The sequence below is a fragment of the Hemiscyllium ocellatum genome, chromosome 6 (assembly GCF_020745735.1).
Source record: "Hemiscyllium ocellatum isolate sHemOce1 chromosome 6, sHemOce1.pat.X.cur, whole genome shotgun sequence".
Lineage (NCBI taxonomy): Eukaryota > Metazoa > Chordata > Chondrichthyes > Orectolobiformes > Hemiscylliidae > Hemiscyllium > Hemiscyllium ocellatum.
Genome location: NC_083406.1, coordinates 73,146,450 through 73,169,074, shown reverse-complemented (window position 1 = coordinate 73,169,074; position 22,625 = coordinate 73,146,450). Strand labels below are relative to the sequence as shown.

The window sequence follows — 22,625 nt, the reverse complement described above, 5'->3', positions numbered from 1 at the left end:
TGAGGATGTGGGTTTCAGGATTTTGACCTATTGACAGTGAAGGAGCAGTAATATAGTTCCAAGTCAGGATAATGTGTGGCTTGGAGAAAACTTGCAGGTTGTGATGTTCCCATGCTGCCCTTATCCTTCCAGCTGCCAGAAGTTGCAGATTTGCAAGGTGCTGTTGAAAGAATTTCAATAAATAGTTGCAGTAGCTGTAGATTGTATATTCCTCTGCCACTGTGCATTTGTATTGGTGGAGGGATTTTTAACATGTGGATGGTGTTCCCAACAAATGTTCCATTTTGTACTGGATGTGAAGCTTAAGGAGAATGTTGTTGAAGCTGCTTTCCCATTTGGGCATTTAGAGAGTACTCCAGCTTTCTCCTGTCACGTGACTTGTAGTTGGTGGACAGGCAGTGTGGATGGTTGAAGAATCTCAAGTCTCTGGTCTTCCTTTGCAGTATGTATTTATATGGATATTGATGGGAGGCATTCAGTAATGATAGGGCCATTGAATGTCAAGGGAGGTGGTTAGATACCCTCTCATTAGAAATCAACATTGCCTGGCACTTGTGGAGCACAAATATCCATGACATTTATCAGCCAAAGACTGAATATTATCTAGGTCTTGCTGCATTGAGATATGGACTGCTTCAGTATCTGAAGATCTCCACTTCTGACTTTATGATAATGGGAAGGTAATTAATGACACAATCAGAACTAGGACACTCACTGAAGATCTCCTGTTGAGATGTCTAGCGGCTAAAATAATTGTCTTCCTACAACCACACCCACCTTTGTTTGTTCTAGGTATGATCAACCGATGTAGACATCTCCCCCAATTCCCATTGTCTTCACTTTTCTAGGGATCCCTGATGCCTCAATGTCAAGAACAATTGCTGTCACTACCCCTCTGGAATTCATTTCAGTGTTTCTGAAGTCAAGTGCAAACTGTCCCAGTTGGAATCCAAATTGAGCACCCATGGTCCAGTTAATGCTGAAACAACTTGACTTGAAAGCAATTTTGATGACACCTTCCACCATTTTATTGCTTACTGGAAATAAAGTACTGGTGGTAAACACCAGTGGTCAGGGGTCAGTTACCTCAGTTAGTTGATCTGTTGGTTTGCATTGTAGAGTGACAAGGGTTCGCATCTTGTACTAGCTGAACTAGCATCAAAGTCCATCATTCTCAACTTCTCCCCTCACCTGTGGCATGGTGACCCTCAGGCTAAACCACCATCAGTTGTCTCTCTCTAACGAGAGAACAATCCTCTAGCACGACGAAGGCTTTCCTTTGTCGGGTGGTATTGAATCCCCTAGAAATTGTCCTGTTGTTTAATTCAAAGACTTCTTTTCCTCTTTTCTGGGTTTTCATCCCCTCTTTGTCTAAGCTGTAAACATAACATCCATAGATTTTTCTCCTACAAATTCAAATGTCACACTTTTTCTATACTATCTATTTTTTGTAGAATCTCAACATGTTGATTTCACAGTCTTTGTTTTCTCCGATAATATACAAATTTATAAGTTTATTGGCACCTATTTATTACTTCATGAATTATCACATCACCTCAATTCTTTTCAACCATAGATTTCCATTCACCTCATTTATAAGTTTAAAAAAGATTGTGCTGTTAGAATTGATGAAATTACTGTGCTTCATGTCTATTGGTTGTAAAAGTGTTGGTGAAAGATTCCATATCGTGCCAAATTGGTTCATTCCCCTATGCAAGAATCAGTTGGTCACACTCTCACCACTTCCAATCAGAAAGTGGAAGATTTAAATCCCTCTGCAGGAATTAAGCATATATAATTTGATATACTTAGAATATGAGATTCCACTGTTCCACTGTCAGAGATGCTATCTTTCAAATGGGTGGTACTTCGTTGACCAGGCCTATTCTATCTCCTTGGTAATCCTAGTTCCCTATTTTATTCCCCATAGCTTTTTATTTTGTTTATTTCCCTTCAGATATTTATCCAATTCTCTTTTAAGTTTGGGAGAAGATTTGTAGCTCGGGTGCTCATTGTTGTGGTTCTGTTCGCCGAGCGGGGAATTTGTGTTGCAGACATTTCGTCCCCTGTCTAGGTGACATCCTCAGTGCTTGGGAGCCTCCTGGGAAGCGCTTCTGTGATGTTTCCACTGGTATTTATAGTGATTTGTATCTGCCGCTTCCGGTTGTCAGTTCCAGCTGTCCGCTGCAGTGGCCGGTATATTGGGTCCAGGTCGATGTGCTTATTGATTGAATCTGTGGATGAGTGCCATGCCTCTAGGAATTCCCTAGCTGTTCTCTGTTTGTCTTGTCCTAAAATAGTAGTGTTGTCCCAGTCGAATTCATGTTGCTTGTCATCTGAGTGTGTGGCTACCAAGGATAGCTGGTTGTGTCATTTCGTGGCTAGTTGGTGTTCATGGATACGGATCGTTAGCTGTCTTCCTGTTTGTCCTATGTAGTGTTTTGTGCAGTCCTTGCATGGGATTTTGTACATTATATTGTTTTTGCTCATGCTGGGTATCGGGTCCTTCGCCTGGTGAGTTGTCTGAGAGTGGCTGTTGGTTTGTGTGCTGTTATGAGTCCTAGTGGTCGCAGTAGTCTGGCTGTCAGTTCAAAAATGTTTTTGATCTACGGTAGTGTGGCTAGTGCTTTGGGTTGTGGCATGTCCTCATTCTGTCATCTTTCCCTTAGGCATCTGTTGATGAAATTGCGGGGGTATCCAGTTTTGGCGAATACATTGTATAGATGTTCTTCTTCCTCCTTTTGCACTCCTGGTGTGCTGCAGTGTGTTGTGGCCCTTTTGAACAGTGTCTTGATGCAACTTCTTTTGTGTGTGTTGGGCTGGTTGCTTTCATAGTTTAGGACTAGGTCTGTATATGTGGCTTTCCTGTATACCTTTGTGGTGAATTCTCTGTTCAGTGTTCTCTGTACCATCATGTCTAGGAATGGGAGTTGGTTGTCCTGTTCTTCCTCTCTAGTGAATCGGATTCCTGTGAGTGTGGCATTGATGATCCGGTGTGTGTTCTCTATTTTTGTGTGTTTAATGATTACAAAGGTATGGTCTACATATCTAACCCAGAGTTTGGGTTGAATTTGCGGTAAGACTGTTTGTTCTAACCTTTGCATTACCACTTCTGCTATGAGTCCAGAGATGGGCGAGCCCATGGGTGTGCCGTTGATTTGTTTATTTATTTGGTTGTTGAATGTGAAGTGTATTGTGAGGCATAGGTCCAGTAGTTTGAATATGCAGTCTTTGTTAATAGACAATAGACAATAGGTGCCATTCTGCCCTCCGAGCCTGCACCATCATTCAATATGATCATGGCTGATCATCCTTAATCAGTATCCTGTTCCTGCCTTATCTCCATAACCCTTGATTCCATAATCCTTTAGAGCTCTATCCAACTCTTTCTTAAATGAATCCAGAGACTGGGCCTCCACTGCCCTCTGGGGCAGAGCATTCCACACAGTCACCACTCTCTGGGTGAAGAAGTTTCTCCTCATCTCTGTCCTAAATGTTCTACCCCGTATTTTTAAGCTGTGTCCTCTGGTTCAGCATTCTGTTGATAGGTTCCCGGTCTTGTTGTCTGTTCTGTATGTCCAGCAGGTTGGCTATTGTTTCTCTGGCTAGGGTTTTGTCGATAGAGGTGAACAGTGCCGTTACATCGAATGAGACCATAGTTTCTTTCTTGTCTATGTATATATTTCTGATGATGTCCAAGAATTCCTGTGTTGACTCTATAGAGCGTCTGGATCCGCTGATCAGGTGTTTCAGTTTCTGCTGTAGTTCTTTAGCCAGTTTGTGTGATGGTGTTCCTGGTAGTGATACTATGGGTCTGAGTGGGGTGTTTGGTTTGTGCACTTTAGGTAGTCCATAGAATCTGGGGGTGTTGTTGCTTTCAGGTTTCATTCTTTGTAGGTCAAACCTGGTTATCGGTCCGTTTTTTTGTAGGTTCCTCAGTGTGTTGTTTATCCTCTTGGTGAGCTGTGGGGTGGGGTCAAACTCCCTCTTTTAGTAGGTGTTGGTATCTGCAATTGGTTGTTGCATGTTTTGGATGTAGTCTGCTTTGTCCAGGATGACCGTCATTCTGCCTTTGTCTGCTGGTAGTATGATTATGTTCTTATCATTTCTTAGTGCTTTTAGTGCTTCCCTCTCCTTGGTGTTGAGGGTGTGTGTTTGTCTTTTCCTTGTTATCAGGGGCACAATACTTTGTCTCACTGCTTGTTGTGTCTCTTCTGTCAGTCCATTGTTTCTGAGTGTGCATTCTAGTACTGCTAGGAAGCCTGCTGTCTTGGCGTCCCTGTGGTTGTAGTTGAGTCTCTTGGCTAGTATAGTTCTTTCCGTGTCTGTGAGCTGTCTGTGGGAGAGGTTTCTAACCCACGAGTGTGTTGTGGTGTCCTCTCTGTTGTGTGTTAGTTTGGCCATTTTTTCTTTTAGTGCCGTTTTTTTGCAGATACCAACCCCTACCAAAAGAGGGAGTTTGACCCCACCCCATAGCTCACTAATAGGATAAACAAAAAAAGGGACAGATAACCAGGTTTGACCTACAGAGAATTAAACTTGAAAGCAACAACACCCCCAGGTTCTTTGGACTACCTAAAGTACACAAACCAGACATCCCACTCAGACCCGTAGTATCACTACCAGGGACACCATCACACAAACTGGCTAAACAACTACAGCAGAAACTGAAACACCTGATCAGCGGATCCAGACGCTCTATAGAGTCAACACAGGAATTCTTGGACATCATCAGAAATATACACATAGACAAGAAAGACACTATGGTCTCATTCGATGTAACGGCACTGTTCACCTCTATCGACAAAACCCTAGCCAGAGAAACAATAGCCAACCTGCTGGACATACAGAACAGACAACAAGACTGGGAACCTATCAACAAAGGTTTGCATATTCAAACTATTGGACCTGTGCCTCACAACACACTTCACATTCAACAACCAAATATATGAACAAATCAACGGCACCCATCTCTGGACTCATAGCAGAAGTGATAATGCAAAGGTTAGAACAAACAGTCTTACCGCAAATTCAACCCAAACTCTGGGTCAGATATGTAGATGATACCTTTGTAATCATTAAACACACAGAAATAGAGAACACACACCGGATCATCAACGCCACACTCACAGGAATCCGATTCACTAGAGAGGAAGAACAGGACAACCAACTCCCATTCCTAGACATGATGGTACAGAGAACACTGAACGGAGAATTCACCACAAAGGTATTCAGGAAAGCCACATACACAGACCTAGTCCTAAACTATGAAAGCAACCACCCCAACACACACAAAAGAAGTTGCATCAAGACACTGTTCAAAAGGGCCACAACACACTGCAGCACACCAGGAGTGCAAAAGGAGGAAGAAGAACATCTATACAATGTATTCGCCAAAAACGGATACCCCCGCAATTTCATCAACAGATGCCTAAGGGAAAGACAACAGAATGAGGACATGCTACAACCCAAAGGACTAGCCACACTACCGTAGATCAAAAACATTTCTGAACTGACAGCCAGACTACTGCGACCACTAGGACTCATAACAGCACACAAACCAACAGCCACTCTCAGACAACTCACCAGGGCAAAGGACCCGATACCCAGCATGAGCAAAACCAATGTAGTGTACAAAATCCCATGCAAGGACTGCACAAGACACTACATAGGACAAACAGGAAGACAGCTAACGATCCGCATCCATGAACACCAACTAGCCACGAAACGACACAACCAGCTATCCTTAGTAGCCACACACTCAGATGACAAGCAACATGAATTTGACTGGGACAATGCTACAATTACAGGACAAGACAAACAGAGAACAGCCAGGGAATTCCTAGAGGCATGGCACTCATCCACAGATTCAATCAATAAGCACATCGACCTGGACCCAATATACCGACCACTGCAGCGGACAGCTGGAACTGACAACCGGAAGCGGCAGATACAAATCACTATAAATGCCAGAGGAAGCATCACAGAAGCACTTCACAGGAGGCTCCCAAGCACTGAGGATGTCACCTAGACTGGGGGCGAAACGTCAGCAACACAAATTCCCAGCTCGGCGAACAGAACCACAACAATTCTCTTTTATTATCTAGTCAGCATCCACCACACTTTTTGGAAGCCCATCCTGGATCTAAATGACAGTGCAAGAAAGGTCACCTCTGATTCTTCTGAATCATCTTAAACTTGTCTTGAGGTTTCTTCGATTGGAAGCAGTTGCTTCTTATCAGAAATTGCTCACAACTTTGAACACATATATCAAATCTACTCTTAACCACCTCTCCTCAAAGGAGACATACCAGCTCTGAACTGTTGAGGGTGTTTAGGTTGGTTGTGCTTGCTAGGAATGCTAATAAGAAGATCAGGGACATAAATCAGTGTCCAGTTTTCATGTTGCAGAATTTTTACACCAAGATAATTATATTGTAAATGTTGAGGCTGAACTCAAGTCCCAACTTGTATGAGGAGTAGAATCTCACCAACATGGGCTGCAGTATTCTGCTGTATGTTTCAAAACTAAACAAACAGCCTTCTTTAGAACTATATCTTCATTACTTACAGCATATAATTAAGAAAAGTTTTAGAATTAATGCCATATTTTCTCACCAAGAGCAGACAGAACAGATGCTGACCAAAAGAGCTCTCCCATGACAGCAGGGATGAACATCAGGCCACCTATCCTTCCACCATAGGTTTCCTGAAAGGGGTCCAACATAGTCACATACCTTCTTGAACGCATTGTTTTAGCGAAAAACAAACCGCCTGTAAAAATGTTATTAAAGAACCAATTTGTTATATACCATTACTTTATTTAAATTGGCAATTATTGGCAATACTATAGTGTAAACTATTTGTGATGTAAATTGCTATGAAATAAATAAAATATTGCATTAGCTATGGCATGATACAACTGGTCATGCTGCTGACACTTGGGTCTAATCCAAGGTAAGCAAAGTAGGAGGAAAAAATTGTGGGAGGGTACAAAGATTTTGCAAATGGATTAGAGATAAATTCAATGAATTTGCGAAAAGTTAGTTGATGGAGTATAAAATGGGACAATGTGAGGTGATCTTATTGAAACTTAAGTTTCTGAAGAGGCTCAGTAGGGTAGATATTGAGAAGATATTTTCTGTCATGAGAAGATCTAGAATAATGGGGCAGAATCTAAAAGATAAACAGTCTCACATTTAGTAGTTGATGAGGAAGTTATTAGTCCTTAGCATTCTCTTACACAGAGAACAGTATGGGTTAGGTCATTGAATATATTCATATCAAAGTTGGACAGATTTTAATGAACAAGAGAGTCACAGGCAACAGGGAGCCGGCAGAAATATTGAGTGAATGTCATTGTCAGGTCAGTCATGTTGAATAGTGGATCAGGTTAGATGAGCTGAATGGACTATTTGTGTTCTATACCTAAGGATCTTATGATGTGACACTGCAACCCTACTGAAAAATAAAACAATGTTCTGTGGCTCTGTCAGGACTGATTAGCTGAAATTCCCTACATAAAACAGGAATGATTCTTCTTTGAGTTTGGAATGTTTTATGTAGCAAGTGAGGGAGGATGGCAAATTTTATCCAATGTCTATAATAATTAGAAAAGATTTAAGTTGAAATTTGGTATATGATGCTTTAAATTGTCATGTGATGGTATAATACCTTACATAAAAACTCATACTTTAAATTAACTGTTTCATATAAAAGAATGACATACTGTATTCTTGTTTTACTCAGTAACTGCATTCATTTCTATGTCTCATTTTTTAAAAAAGGCATTAAAATATAACCTTGGAATACCAGAAATGTTTTGTAGCATCTAAAGGTCATGCTGCTGCAAAAGAACAAACATACTGCCAATGTAATATGTTGGAGAACAAGAATCATATTTTAAGATTTTTGACTGACATATCATAAATCATAGAATTTATATTAAAATACTGCTGTCTTAAATTTCATTACAAGAGATTAAATTTACAGAACACATCTATTTTGGGAATGCCAATCAAGTCTAATTGAAACATTAGTCTCAGGACTGCTTTTCAATCTCAATATATTTTTGAGATAGTTAAGTTTTTCCACCCTTGTATTCTAGTAAACATTAACAATGTTTGTTGGAGCATGACCAGTTGAGCTTAGATGCCAGGGCATGACATCTAAGAATGAATTAGTAGGTTGAACTGGCAGCTAACCTGACCAACCTTCTAACAGTGAAAAGCAAAGGAAGATTAAACTACAACTGATTTTTGCTCTTTACCTAACTGAAAGAAAAGGGAGAACTTGCAGTAATCTATAATGCAAATCAAATGTAAAGGGTAAGTACTCACATTGCAAGCTGTGTGCTGATTAATTTCAGAATATGGTGGTCACCAAGCTAATAAAGTAACAATAGCTATTAAAAGGGCATTGTGGCATAATTTATTATGTGTCATTGAGGAGTATTATGAAATGGATACAATTTTACTGAAAACTTTTCTTTATTTGTTCGTGTGATGTAAGAATCATATCTAGCCAGAGGAAATGATGGTGAGTTATCTATTGATCAGCTGCAGTTCATGAAGTGTCTGTAGATAGTGCTGTTAGGAAGGAATCCCCCACCCCCAGGATTTTAATCCAATCATAACAAAAGAATGGGGATACATTTCCAAGTCACGGTGGTATTGGTTATCTTATACTGTTTTCAGATTAAAATGAAGTAATGCCATCTCTGCATACAGTACCATGTTATGACTGGAATTGTGCAAACATCTGCCCTCTTTCTAGCTGGACTGTCCATGATTAACTAATCATACTATGGTGCCAGTTCCTCTTTCAGCACTGCCATGGCCTACTTTCCCTCTATAATGGGTCATCACAGTGTCCACTGGCTAGGTTGCTGAAACAAAAGGCACTGGCTAATAACCATTCCAACCTGCCTTTATTAAACAAACAAAAGAATGAATAGTTTGCTTTTATGCAAAAGAAATGGTTTGAAGATCAATGGTAGGGGTTGCTTTTCAGACTGGAGCCCTGTGACCAGCAGTGTACCAAAAGGAATGATACTGGGTCTACTGCTTTTTGTCATTTATATAAATAATTTGGATGTGAATATAGGAGGTATGTTGAGTGAGTTTGTGAATAACACCAAAATTAATGTCATAGTGGACACTGAAGAAGATTATCTCCGAGTACAACAAGACTTTAATTAACTGGGTCAATGGGTTGAGGAGTGGCAGATGGAGTATAATGTGTACAAATTGTGACAATGCTGTGGCTTTCAAGAGGTTATGTTGTCCTGGTTATTTTGAAAAGATGTTGTAAGGCTGGCTACAGAATTGTTTGACCCTGAGGATTTTTTTCTAAAGGTGAAACAATGGAAGCAGCTCGGATGTGGCCAGCCCTCACAGACCAGGCTTTCTAGTTTCTTTTTTAGGTTTAACTTTAGGCAGAAGCTACTGGGGTCTCAAAAGAGTTGGGATCTTCAATGAATGTCTCTTGCCTGCTACTTTGTCTGAATTTTCTCTTGATACTTTTTCCTCCTGGATTGGAGAACTGCATGTGAGAATTTGTGTCTGATTTTCCTTTTAGCCAAGCAATGTATTTTTGATATATTAATATATAGGAACAATTAATTAGTAATAGCTTTTGAATCTATCATTCAGTTAAGTTTCTAATTAAGTTATTATTCTAAATTCCTGTTTCTTTGGTTGTATTTTAACTACAGTGTTTTCCTAAATTGTGTTTTGCTTAATGTCGAATAGTTTGACCAGTCACATTACAGCTGAACACTTTTGTTATGAACTCAGCCAGACCACTCAAAACAATCTTAAGCAGGCAGCCCAGACCATAATTTTACAATTTGTTTTGGTAAGTGTACAGTGAAAATTATGCAGAGTAAGATAGCTAGGTTGACAACTAGATTTTAAAACAGACAACAATTTATTCACAAAATTACACAATGAAACACAAAGAACAGAATAAAGCACCCCTACAGAACTCAGTCTATCCAAACTAGACTTAAATATGCTGTCTGGACATATACAACAATCCCAATAAGCAAATCCACTTTCAAAACCAATATAATTAGAACAATGCTTACAGGTTGAAGTTGAAGGCAGAAAGAGAGAGAGAGTTTCCACACAGCTCACTGCTGAACTCACCAGTTCAAGATTGAACTAAACCACTCAGCTAGAGAGCTGACCACTCCCTTTCCATTATATAGGTCACTTCTAAAACATGTCCACTTTGGCCTGAAGTCTCACCTGTTTACATATAAACAAAAGGCCTCTCAAAATCCTTTTCACCTCTGTATCAAACCCCATCTGATCGGAGCCCGGCCCGGTTTATTACCCCTCTGAAAAAGAAATCAAGGACAGAGTATCCTTGAGCCAAGGAACAGCTTTTAGATAAAACAAAAGGACTAGCTTTGTGACACCTTCCCCCTTAATAGAAATGAACCATCAATACCAAAATATGGCCTCATTTCTAACCCAGCAAAACCCAGTTGGTAGTCTAAACACACATATACACTATACTAACTACAAACATGCAAACGTGTATAACCAAATGCAAATTCAGGCCGCGATATACTCACCACCGAACACTTCCTTATCTCATTTGACTCTTGATAATGCATTAGCAAACATGTTTTCGTGACCTGCCACATGCATAATTGTCAAATTAAATGGCTGCAACAACAAGCTGCATCTAAACAGTCTGGCATTTTTGTCCTTAAATGTTTCCACAAATATCAATGGGTTGTGATCAGTGTATACAATTGTCTCAGATGCATTGCTGGTAATATAAACACTGAAATGTTGGAAGACCAATGCCAAGCTTAAAGTTTCTTTCTCTACCGTTGAATATTTCTGTTGATAAACTATCAATTTCCTGGAAAAACACCCAATGGGTCTTTCTAGTCCCTTGTCATCCACCTGCAGGACCACCACACCAAAACCCACATCACTGGCATCGATAGCCACCTGGAAAGGCTTCATGTAATCTGGTGTGGCTAATACTGGGGCAGTGGTTAACACAGTTTTTAGGCTGTCAAATGCCTTTTGACAGTTCACTGTCCACTGAAAGCTCTTGCCCTTTTATAACAATTCAGTGAGTGGAGCAGCCACATTGCTAAAGTTCGGCACAAGTTTCCAGTAAAATCCATTCAACCCCACGAACCATAATACTGCTTTTTATGCCAAATGTGAGAAATTCCCCAATTACTTTTGGTTTCACATCCTGTGGGGCCATTTGTCCATCTCCAATAACATGGCCCAGGAAGGTAACTTGCGCTTTATCAAATTCACTTTTAACAATGTTTACAACCAGGCCTGCCTTCCGAAGTCAATTGAACAAATCCAATAAATGCTGTAAATGTTCCTTCCATGAGTGACAAAAATCATCAGGTCATCAATATACATCACACAACTGGGTAATCTGGCAATGACCTTATTAGTCAGTCTCTGAAATGTGGCTGGAGCGTTTTTCATACTGCTTGAACTGATATAGCCCATTTGCCGTTACAAAAGCCAAAATTGCCTTTGCTCTCTCTGACAGAGGTACTTGCCAGTAGCGTCTGAGAAAGTCCAACTCAAAAATGTAAGTTTCTTGTCCCACATTTCAAAACAGACCTCCAGCCATAGAATTGGATATGCATTAGTCTTTGTAACGGCATTGATTTGGCAGTAGCCCATACATAACTGTTGAGTACTATCTGGCTTTGGCACCATGACTATGGGTGAGCTCTAGTCACTGTAACTCACTTTGATTATGCCATCTAGGAGCATGATCTCGATCTCTTTCTGAACCTGTGCTAACGTTAGAGGGTTATGCCGATAAGGATGTTGCTTATTTGGAACAGCATCTCCTATCTCTACATCATGCATAATTAGGTTAGTACTTCCCAGTTTATTTCCGCATATCTCCCCATGTGATAGTAATAACTCTTCTAGGTCATTGCGATTTCCTTGTAGAAGGTAACTCAATAATTTATCCCAATTTTTGACAACTTCCTCATTGTCCAATTTGATGTGAGGAATGTTCAATTCAGAATCCTCTGAGCTTGGTTCTTCACTCTGTGCTGTAATCATTAACACCATCTCCTCTTGCTTTCCTTCCCTATCAAAATACTTTGAGCATATTTACATGACATGCTCTGTGAGATTTCTTCCTGCCTGGAGTCCTTATCAAATAGTTTACCTCACTCAATTTCTTCTCAACTTGAAATGGTCCACTAAACCTTGCTTTTTTAGGCTCACCTGTCACTGAAAGTAACACCAGTACCTTATCTCCAATTGCAAAATTGTGAATTTGTGATTTTGTATCTACTTCCTGTTACATTGTATGCTGTGATACTTTTAACTGCCATCTAGCCAATTCTCCAGCTCTATTTAATCATTCTCTAAAATTTGACACATAGTCCAAATGGTGGTCTCTGAATTCTGACTTATTATTTTTTCCTTAATCAATTTTAATGGTCCTCTTACCTTATGCCCCAAAATTAATTCAAATCGACTGAATTTGGTCGATTCATTTGGTGCATCTCTGATTGCAAAGAGTACAAATGAAACTCCCTTGTCCCAATCATCTCGATAATCCTGACCAAAAGCCCTCAACATGGTCTTCAGTGTTTGATGCCATCTCTTTTGTGCTGTCTGCAATTATGAATGGTATGCAGTAGATTTGAATTGCTTTATTCCCAAGTTAACCGTAACCTCCTTGAATAGTTTTGATGTGAAGTTAGATCCTTAATCTGACTGGATCTCTATTGGCAGTCTGTATCTAGTAAAACATTTAAGTAATTCTTCTCCAATCCATTTAGCTGTGATGTTGCATAATGGGATTCATCTGGAAATCTAGTTGACACATGCATCATTGTTAATAAATACTTATTCCCATTTTTTGTTTGAGGTAGGGGACCTACACAGCCAATCAAGACTCTTGTGAAAGATTCCACAAATGCTGGAATAGATTTTCAAGTTGCAGGTAATATTACTGATTAGATTAGATTCCCTCCAGTGTGGAAACAGGCCCTTCGGCCCAGCAAGTCTACACTGACCCTCCAAAGAATAACCTACTAAGACCCATTTCCCTCTGACTAATGCACCTAACACTATGGGCAATTTAGCATGGCCAATTCACCTGACCTGCACATCTTTGGACTGTGGGAGGATACCAGAGCAAACCCACGCAGACAAGGGGAGAATGTGCAAACTCCACACAGACAGTCGTCCAAGGCTAGAATTGAACTTGGGTCCCTGGCACTGTGAGGCAGCAGTGCTAACTACTGAGCCACCATGCTCCCAACTGACTGTGGTTCTCTGACTACTTGACATATATGACACATCTAGCAAAATTCAACTGCATCCTTGTATAGTCCAGGTTAGTAAAAATGTCTTTGTATTTTAGCCTGTGTTCCCTCACCCCTAAATGACCTCTAAGTGATAGCTCATGAGCCACTCACAGCACCTCCTTTTTATAACCTACTGGCAGAACAATTTGATGACTCTTTGCCCATTTTGCATCTGCTTGAATGTGTGACGGTCTCTATTTCCTCATTAAGACATCATTCGTTAAGTAATAACACACAGGAATGCATTCACTTGCTTTCTCTGTAAATGCCCTTTGATATAACTATTTGAAGTTCTCATCTTTCTGCTGTAATTCAATCAGCTTAGCAGAGCTAAAGATACTTGTATGATTACCTATTTGCCCCTTCTCTGTTCCACTCATCTGCTCAAAAAGGGTCTTGGATAATGCTATGTCAGCTTCCTTATCTGTACCTTTGATCTCTCCAGTTTTAGCTTGTGCCTCTGTGATCTCCTGATCACACAATCAGGGAAAATTCCTCGATAAACATTCTTCATTTCTTCAGTTACCTGCGTCCCCACTGGCTTTTCAACTAGAGTAGCAGCACACCTACCTGTGAAACAGCCATATTATTTGCAAGGACAAATTGTATTCCTGGAGCTGAGAGTTTGTCCAGTATTCATTCCACAAATTCTTCACTCTTCTCTGGACTTTCAAACCTCACTTTACATAACTGAGCACTTTTTGTCTCACCAATAATTCCTGCTACCAATACCTTTTCTGGCAATAGTCCCTCAGGAGTACATATCTCCTCATCCTTCAGCATTAAGGACTGAGAAAATCCTGTGTCCCTTAATATTGTAACCACCTTACCTATTACTCCTGGCCTATGTGCATAAACATTACCATTGCATGTACATTTTTTAAGCAATTTCTGGTACTTGCTCCTTAATTAACCTCTGATCATCTTGTACACTGTGAGGCAACTGTCTAACTTCCCTTGTACTTTTTGTTACTAGTACAACAAAACTTCCAGATTTGTCTGGTTTTCCTACATCTGGCTTTATCCTAGCCCACCAACACTGTGATGGCCTACTTTATTACAATGAAAACACTGAAGCTTTTTAAAACTTCTTTGTCCCCCTCAACAGTTACTTTTTTACCCTGTGGTAAGTTATCCTTATGATCTTAACTGAGATCTACCTTTCCCTTTCCACGTGGGGATTTCTCTTTGCCCCAGTTTCTATCCCTCACGGACTGAAATTGATTCTGGAAGCCAAACCATGTTTTATGGACCAGCTCATAAACATCAGCCACTTCAGCTGCTAACCTTGGTGTTTTAACTCTCTGTTCATCCACATGAGTTCACACTACTTCAGGCAGTGAATTTTTGAATTCCTCCAAAATAATTACTGAAGGGCATCATAGTTTGCTTGATTTTTAAAGCTCTTATCCATCTATCGCAATTACTCTGTTTGATACTTTCGAACTCGATATAGGTTTGACCAGGGTCCCTCCTTAGATTCCTGAAACATTATCTATGGGCTTCTGGTACAAGCTCATATGCACTTAAAATGGCGTTTTTCACCTCCTCATTCTCCCCAGATACCTCCTCTGATAGTGATGCAAATACCTCACCCACCCTACCTGCACATTTTGTTTGGATCAACAAAACTCACATTGCCACTGGCCACTGCATTTGTTTAGCCACCTTTTCAAATGAGATGAAAATGACTTCCACATCGTTCTCATCAAATTTAGGCAATGCTTGAACATACTTAAACAGTTTCCCACTAGACATCTGAGGCTTGCTCATCCTCACTCTCTTTCTCACTAAGCCTACCCTCAGCCGTTACCTCCAGCCTTTTAAGCTGACTTTCCTTTTTAAGAGTCAGTTTTTGAAGCTCTCTCTTTTTCCTGCTCTGCTGTCTCTTTTGCCCTCTCCTGCTGCTCTCTTTTTTTCTCTGTTCTGCTGCTCTTTCTTTTTCCCTCTCTTCTGCTTTGAGTCGTAACTCAAACTGTTTCATTTCTGCTGCCCCTTTCCTTATCTCTCGCCTCTAACTCAAGCTGCTTCATTTGCATTGAATTATTGCCATCTCTATAGACGCTGATGGTTTCTCCAGTAAGTTTAAATGCTGAGCCATTGCTGGAATTATTTCTCCTTACCTCCCAGAAGCAGGCAGTTCCAATTCCAGCTTCTCTGGTAATACTTGAAACTTGGTCTTATTCACTGTTTGCAAAACTTCTAAAGTCACTGCATCCACATCTGGAAAACGTTTGGAGACTGAAAGAGCCATTACTATCCAAAGCTTTGTCTACCCAACCAACCAACACCCAAAATAAAGACACTAACACCTACCACTCACTGTGTAAAATCCCAGATGAGCCCCCAAACTGTTATGGACTCAGCCAGACCACACAAAACATTCTTAAGCAGGCAGCCCAGACCATAATTTTATAATTTGTTTTTGTAAGTGTACAGTGAAAATTATGCAGAGTAAGATAGCTAGGTTGACGGCTAAATTTTAAAACAGACAAACGATTATTCACAAAATTACACAATGAAACACAAAGAACAGAATAAAGCACCCCTACAGAACTCAGTCTATCCAAACTAGACTTAAATATGCTGTTCTGAACATATACAACAGTCCCAATAAGCAAACCCACTTTAAAATGCAATATAATTGGAACAATGCTTACAGGTTGAAGTTGAAGGCAGAAAGAGAGAGAGAGTTTCCACACAGCTCACTGCTGAACTCCTCGCCAGTTCAATTCTGAACTAAACTGCTCAGCTAGAGAACTGACCACCCCCCTTTCATTATACAGGTCACTTCTAAAACATGATCACTTTGGCCAGAAGTCTCATCTGTTTACATATAAACAAAAGGCGACTCAAAATTCTTTTCATCTCTGTACCAAACCAAGCTAATCGGAGCCTGGCCTGGTTTATTACCCCTCTGAAAAAATATCAAGGACAGAGTATCCTTTAGCCAAGGAGCAGCTTTTAGAAAAAAAAAGGAGTAGCTTTGTGAGACTTTACTTTTGCCTTTAAAATAAGAAAATGTTAGGGCCTAGGCTGCCTTCTTAGAATGTTTTGACGGAGTCTGATCTGAACCATAATAAAATGCAAGGTGTTGCATTTGTATAAAACAAACCGGGGCAGGGCTTATACAGTTGATAACACGACCCAGGGGTGTGTGGCTGAATAGAGAGACCTAGGACTTTCCTTGAAAGTCCCATTGTTCCTTGAAGGTGGTGCCACAGGTGGACAGGGTGGTAAAGAAAGCTTTGGCACACTTACTTTCATTGATCATTGTATTGAATATAGGAGTTGGGACGTCATGTTGCAGCTATACAAAACATCGGAGGAGCCAATTTAGGAATACTGTGTACAATTCTAGTCAGCCTATATGTTGAAAAGTGCAGAAAAAATTTACAAGGATGTTGCCAAGATTGGAAAGTTTGAGTTCTAGGAAGAGGCTGAACAGGCTGGGACTGTTTTCCCTGGTATGTCGGATGCTGAGGGGTGACCTTATAGAGCTTTATAAAATCATGAGGGACAAAGATAAGGTGAAGAGCCAAGGTCTTTTTCCCAGGGTAGAGGATTCCAAAACTCGAGGGCATAGGTGTAAGATGAGAAGGGAAAGATTTAAAAGGGTCTGAGGGGTAGATTTTTCACACAGAGACTGGTGCTTGTATGGAATGAGCTGTCAGAGGAAGTGTTGGAAGTGGATACAATTACAACATTTAAAAGGTTTTTGGATGGGTATATGAACAGGAAGGGTTTTGAGGCATATAGGGCAAATGAAGGCAAATGGGACTAATTCAGTTTAGGATATCTGGTCGGCATGTACAAGTTAGACCAAGGCGTCTTTATCCGTTCTGTATGACAGTATGACACTAAGCCGAAACATCCTTTCCACATCCATCCAGTCAAGTCCCCTTAGGATGTAATTTATTACATCTAAATAGTCAGAGGTCAGTTCTTTTCACAGAGAGTGGTGGGTGTGTGGAACACACTGTTTGTGGTGGTAGCAGAGTCAGATACATTAGGGAGTTTAAGCGAATCTTAGATGGGCACATGGATGATAGTTAAATGAAGGGTATATAGAGTAGTTTGATCTTAGAGTAGGATAAAGGGTCGGTACAATATCAAGGGTCGAGGGGCCTGAACTGTGCTGTACCATTCTATGTTCCATGTGCTATAACTATACACACGGTTACTAACAACAGCTCGGCAGGATGAGTGTGTCTTTTACTGTATCAGAATCCCACTTACTGCCTGAACTGTCCAGGATTGCTCAGTGCTCCCCCCAGTGGCTATGTTGGGTATCAGAGTGGATGGAGCTTCATCTTGGCTCCTGGATGAATTCTTCCATATTAATTCCCTTATAAAACAATTAAAACCACCTCCTGAGAGCTTTCATTACCTTCCTTCCTCCTCAACTCTGAAAAGCTTGTTCTCCTCTGTTCATTCTCTCTGCCAGGTAGACCAGTGATGGAATGGTAACTGCAGCTTTCTAGCAGTCACTAGTTTTTATCAGAGTGAACAGATCTTAATCTTAAATCCTAGAATAACCCTTTCATATCCATTCACTTATTTAATAGCCCCGCTCAAAGTAACTTGTTGCTGCAATTCTACAGGGCATTAGTGGGACCACACACAAAGAACTGTGTGCATGTTTGGTTTCCTTATCCTGGTAGAATTCCCCCAAGATGTTCTGACTTTGGAGGGAGTGCAACATAGATTTACTGGACTGATCTTGTAGGATGGCAGGTCTGATGCATCTAGAGATTGGAACAGTTAGGGCCACATTCACTGGTATAAAGAAGAATTGAATGGGGATGTGGTGGTGTTAGGTGAAGGAGGCTGGGATCTCACATACCTATAAGTTCTAATCAGAACTAGACAGGATGCTCCTCATGACCAGTGAGTCCAAATCCAAGGGTCATAGCTCAAGGAAATGGGGTAGACCATTTCAGACTGAAGTAAGGAGAAATATCTTCACTCAGAGAGTGGTGAGCCTGTGGAATTCTCTGCCACAGAAAGTAGTTGAGGCCAAACATTATTTGCTTAAGGAGGGGATATATGTAGTTCGTAGTGCTAAAAGGGCGAAGTTCCCAAGGTACTGAGTTGATTGATTTGCCATAATCATATTGAAGAGGCTTGAAGGCCCGAATGGCCTGCTCCTATTTCGAATATTTCTGGCTTTCCAGTTTCCAGCTCATTTTACAATGGCAAAAACAAACAAATTACATTCACCATTAATTCTTCTCCTCCCAAGTGTCTGACTTCATGGATTCAAGTGAACTATTGATTTGACAATTTTTCCAAGATGCATTTGGTTCTGACTTGAAGGCTTGATGCCTTGTTTGCTTGAGAATTGTTGATGCTAACGTTGCTTTTGAATGGTCTGTCAAACATTATTGTCATGATGTCCCTCTTTGAATTCATCCCAATGAAGCATTAATGAAGGTTGTGTAATGAGTGGTGCATTTCCTCCATGTGACACCCTCCATCATATGAACAATATACAATTGTTGCTGGTCCACAGACTCTTGGATTACCATATCATTCCTCTATTGGTCCCTTTCTTATACCCCTTAATCCAGTTACAGCAATGGTGGCGTCCATTGTCATGAAGAGCTTGCTGCTATTGATTAGCGTTCTCCTTGTTAGAAACATTTTTAGAGTCCTTTGGACTCAACTGTGGATTCAACCTCTTTAATAAGATGGGGCGTGGACTCATCAGTTTTCCTCATTCCCTCAGTAATTCTGATGGTGAAAGCTACATCAGATCAAAGTGGACCAGTAATTTCATGAGGCAACACAAGTTCAACATATTTTTTCAGAAAATATTTCATGATCCATATTCTATCTTCTTTTTCCCCTTTGGACGAGTTGGTAAACTGGTTACATGTTGAAATCCAAAAGTGGCTAGAAACTGGAAGACTTATTAAGGAACTGTGGTCGATTGTCAGATGCGACCACATCTGGGATCCCACGTATTACAAACACTGCATGTGTGACACCAATAACTGCGTCTGTAATGGTGGTATATAGTGCTTCTCTTTAAGCATCAGAAGATAAAGAACTATAATCCCTAAAGGACTAGAGGGCACCTTTCTCTATTAGAGAGAGAGAGAGAGAGAAAGACAGACATTTTTTTATGTGCAGCTTGAGAGTAATCACTCCACAGCTTGTGATAATATGAGGAGACAGGCCTCAGGAATTGCCACAGTCTGTACAAGGATTAACCCCATCCAGTTGATTTAGTTCTACAATAAATCACGAGTCACTTAGCCAAATGAAGAAATCAACGTCTCACCACAAAAAATAGTTGACAGCGATAAAGCAAGACGGTCTGTCAAACATAGCTAGGTCATTTCTGAGTCACTCTCATACTCCGATGGGGGAGTATTAGGAATTAATGGTTCTGTATTGAGACTTGTGAATAACAACTTTCACAGTCAGCTGCAAGGTCCCTGATTTCTTTTGAGATCTTGAGCCACAAACTCAATGCCTGAGTCCAGGTTCTGCACTTGGTAATGTGCAAGCATCCCTGATATAATTTGTTCAGAAAGTCATCTCTGATTAACAGTTTATTTATTTCAATTCTAAATAACAACAATTCAGTTTCCTCATTTCCCCTCCCCCACCCCGTTCTACCCCAGTTCCAACCTTCCAGCTCAGCACTGTCCCTATGACCTATCCTACCTGCCTATCTCCCTTCCCACCTATCCGCTCCACCCTCCTCTCTGACCTATGACCTCCATCCCCAACCCCATACACCTATTATACTCTTTGCTACCTACCCCCGCCCTCCTCTCTGACCTATGACCTCCATCCCCACCCCCATTCACCTATTGTACTCTTAGCTACCTTCTCCCCAGCACCCCCCCATCTGCAGTCCTCACTTTTGCCAATGTGTCACAGATGGAGTTAACATTAATAAGCAGTTTTGATTGGTCATCTAATGGGACCTGCTAGAGTTCACTGCTGGATTTAATTTAGTGAGAATTCCTCTGTTAGGCAATTTAACTAAGCTCTTGTCATCAGTAAACATGGGATGAAACTCCGTAGCATGCAATTTGTTGAGCTGAGTTGCTGACACATTGACAGATCCGGTTTATTTGGGCAAAGTGATCACTTGGGTGTGAGCACAAGGGAGGGGTCGTTAGTAAGTTTGCAGATAACACCAAAATTGGAGGTGTAGTGGACAGCGAAGAATTAGATTACAACAGGATCTTGATCAGATGGGCCAATGGACTGAAGAGCGGCAGATAGAGTTTAATTTAGATAATTGCGAGGTGCTGCATTTTGGGAAAGTATACCTTAGCAGGACTTATACACTTAATGGTAAAGTCCTAGGGAGTGTTGCTGAACAAAGAGACCTTGGAGTGCATTTCTCGTTGAAAGTAGAGTTGCAGGTAGATAGGATAGTGAAGAAGGCATATGGTATGTTTTCCTTTGTTGGTCGGAGTATTGAGTACAGGAGTTGGGAGGTCATGTTGCACCTGTACAGGACATTAGTCAGGCCAGTTTTGGAATATTGCATGCAATTCAGGTCTCCTTCCTATCAGAATGATGTTGTGGAACTTGAAAGGGTTCAGAAAAGATTTACAAGGAAATTGCCAGGTTTGGAGGATTTGAACTATAGGAAGAGGTTGAAAAGGCTAAGGATGTTTTCCCTGGAGCATCGGAGGCTGAGAGGTGACCTGATAGTGGTTTATAAAATCATGAGGGGTATGGGTGGGGTAAGTAGACAAGGTCTTTTCCCTGGGGTGGGGGAGTCCAGAACTAGAGGGCATAGGTTTAGGGTGAGAGGGGAAAGATATAAAAGAGACCTAAGGGGCAACGTTTTCATGCAGAGGGTGATGCGTGTGTGGAATAGGCTGCCAGAGGAAGTGGTGGAAGCCAGCAAAATTGCAACATTTAAAAGGCATCTGAATGGGTATATGAATAGAAAGGGTTTGGAGGAAATATGGTCTGGGTGCTGGCAAGTGGGACTAGATTGGGTTGGGATATCTGGTCAGCATGGACAAGTCGGACGAACGTTTTGTTTTCATGCTGCGCATCTCTACGACTCTATGATTTCTGAGCACGATTTGGTTGGTTTGATCATCAGGGAAAAGGCATCCATTTTGGTCATTTCCTGAAGATTTTTCTGAACTCAATTTGGTAAGAGAGCTGGAATCCTGGGTGCGTAGAGATGTAATGGTTTTCCATCTTGTTTTAAAGTGATGCAGTTTGCCTAATCTGGTGATCAACTTAATTCCATTTCAAAGAAATATCTATCTCTGTGCTGATGCAGTTTTGCACATTTTGAAGAAGGTGAAGGGCTAGAAAACACTTTCTTACTCAAGTGAAGTTTGCCAATTTGGAATTCCATATGGATTCTCCAAGCTGACATTCTTTATGTTATCGTGTTACTTTCAGGATCTCCAAGTTTGGGATTTGTTCCACCTGAACAATGCAACTCCAGATCTGTAGTTGTAATGTCTGTTTCTGCAGCTCTGGTAAACAGTCACATAATCAATGACACTCACATCTGTATCAAGCTTAAATTGAGCAACATGTAAATTGACATTAAGCTCTTTCTGTGCACTAAGTGTGATACTTCAGATGGATTTGTTCGAAAGTGGGATGGTATTGATGACATGTAAGTTTGCTAATTGGCTGTATAGTTCACAGTGAAGACAAAGGTGATAGGTAACAGGAGATTATAGATGGGTTGGTCAAATCAGAGACAGATAGAACTTAATCCTGCAAAAGGTGAGTTGATGTGCTTTGAAAGAAGTAACACAACAAGGAAGTACTCAATGAATAGCAAGATACCAGGAAGCTCAGAGGAATAAAGGGATCTTAGGACAGGTTAATAAGGTAGTTAGAAGGCATATACAACACTTGCCTTTATCAGAGTTGAGAGTGTGTTGCTAGGAAAGCACAGCAGGTCAGGCAGTATCCGAGGAGCAGGAGAATTGACATTTTGGGCCAGAGTCATTCATCAGGAATGATATCTGATGAAGGGCTCTGGCCTGAAATATTGAATCTCCTGCTTCTCGGATGCTACCTAACCTGCTGTGCTTTTCCAGCAACACTCTCAACTCTGATCTCCAGCATCTGCAGACCTCACTTTCTCCTATTTGCCTTTGTCAGTTGAGCCATTGATTACAAGAGCAGGGAGATTACGTTGGAGCTGTACAGAATTTTGGTTTGTGTGTGCAGTTCTGGTCACTGCACTATAGGAAGGATGTGATTGCACTGGAGGGGATTCACCAGGATGTTGTATGGGACGGAGTATTTTAGTTGAGAAAAGAGG

The 22,625-nt window shown here is 40.8% G+C and overlaps 1 protein-coding gene across 1 annotated transcript in view; it reads right to left on the bottom strand.

The window, feature by feature from the left end:
- Window positions 1-22,625, bottom strand: part of LOC132816752 (high-affinity choline transporter 1-like) — a 97,052-nt gene that overhangs the window by 55,737 nt on the left and 18,690 nt on the right. The window contains exon 3 of the mRNA XM_060826666.1: window positions 6,619-6,774. Within this exon, the coding sequence (XP_060682649.1) occupies window positions 6,619-6,774 (156 nt within the window). The remainder of the gene's footprint in view (window positions 1-6,618; window positions 6,775-22,625) is intronic.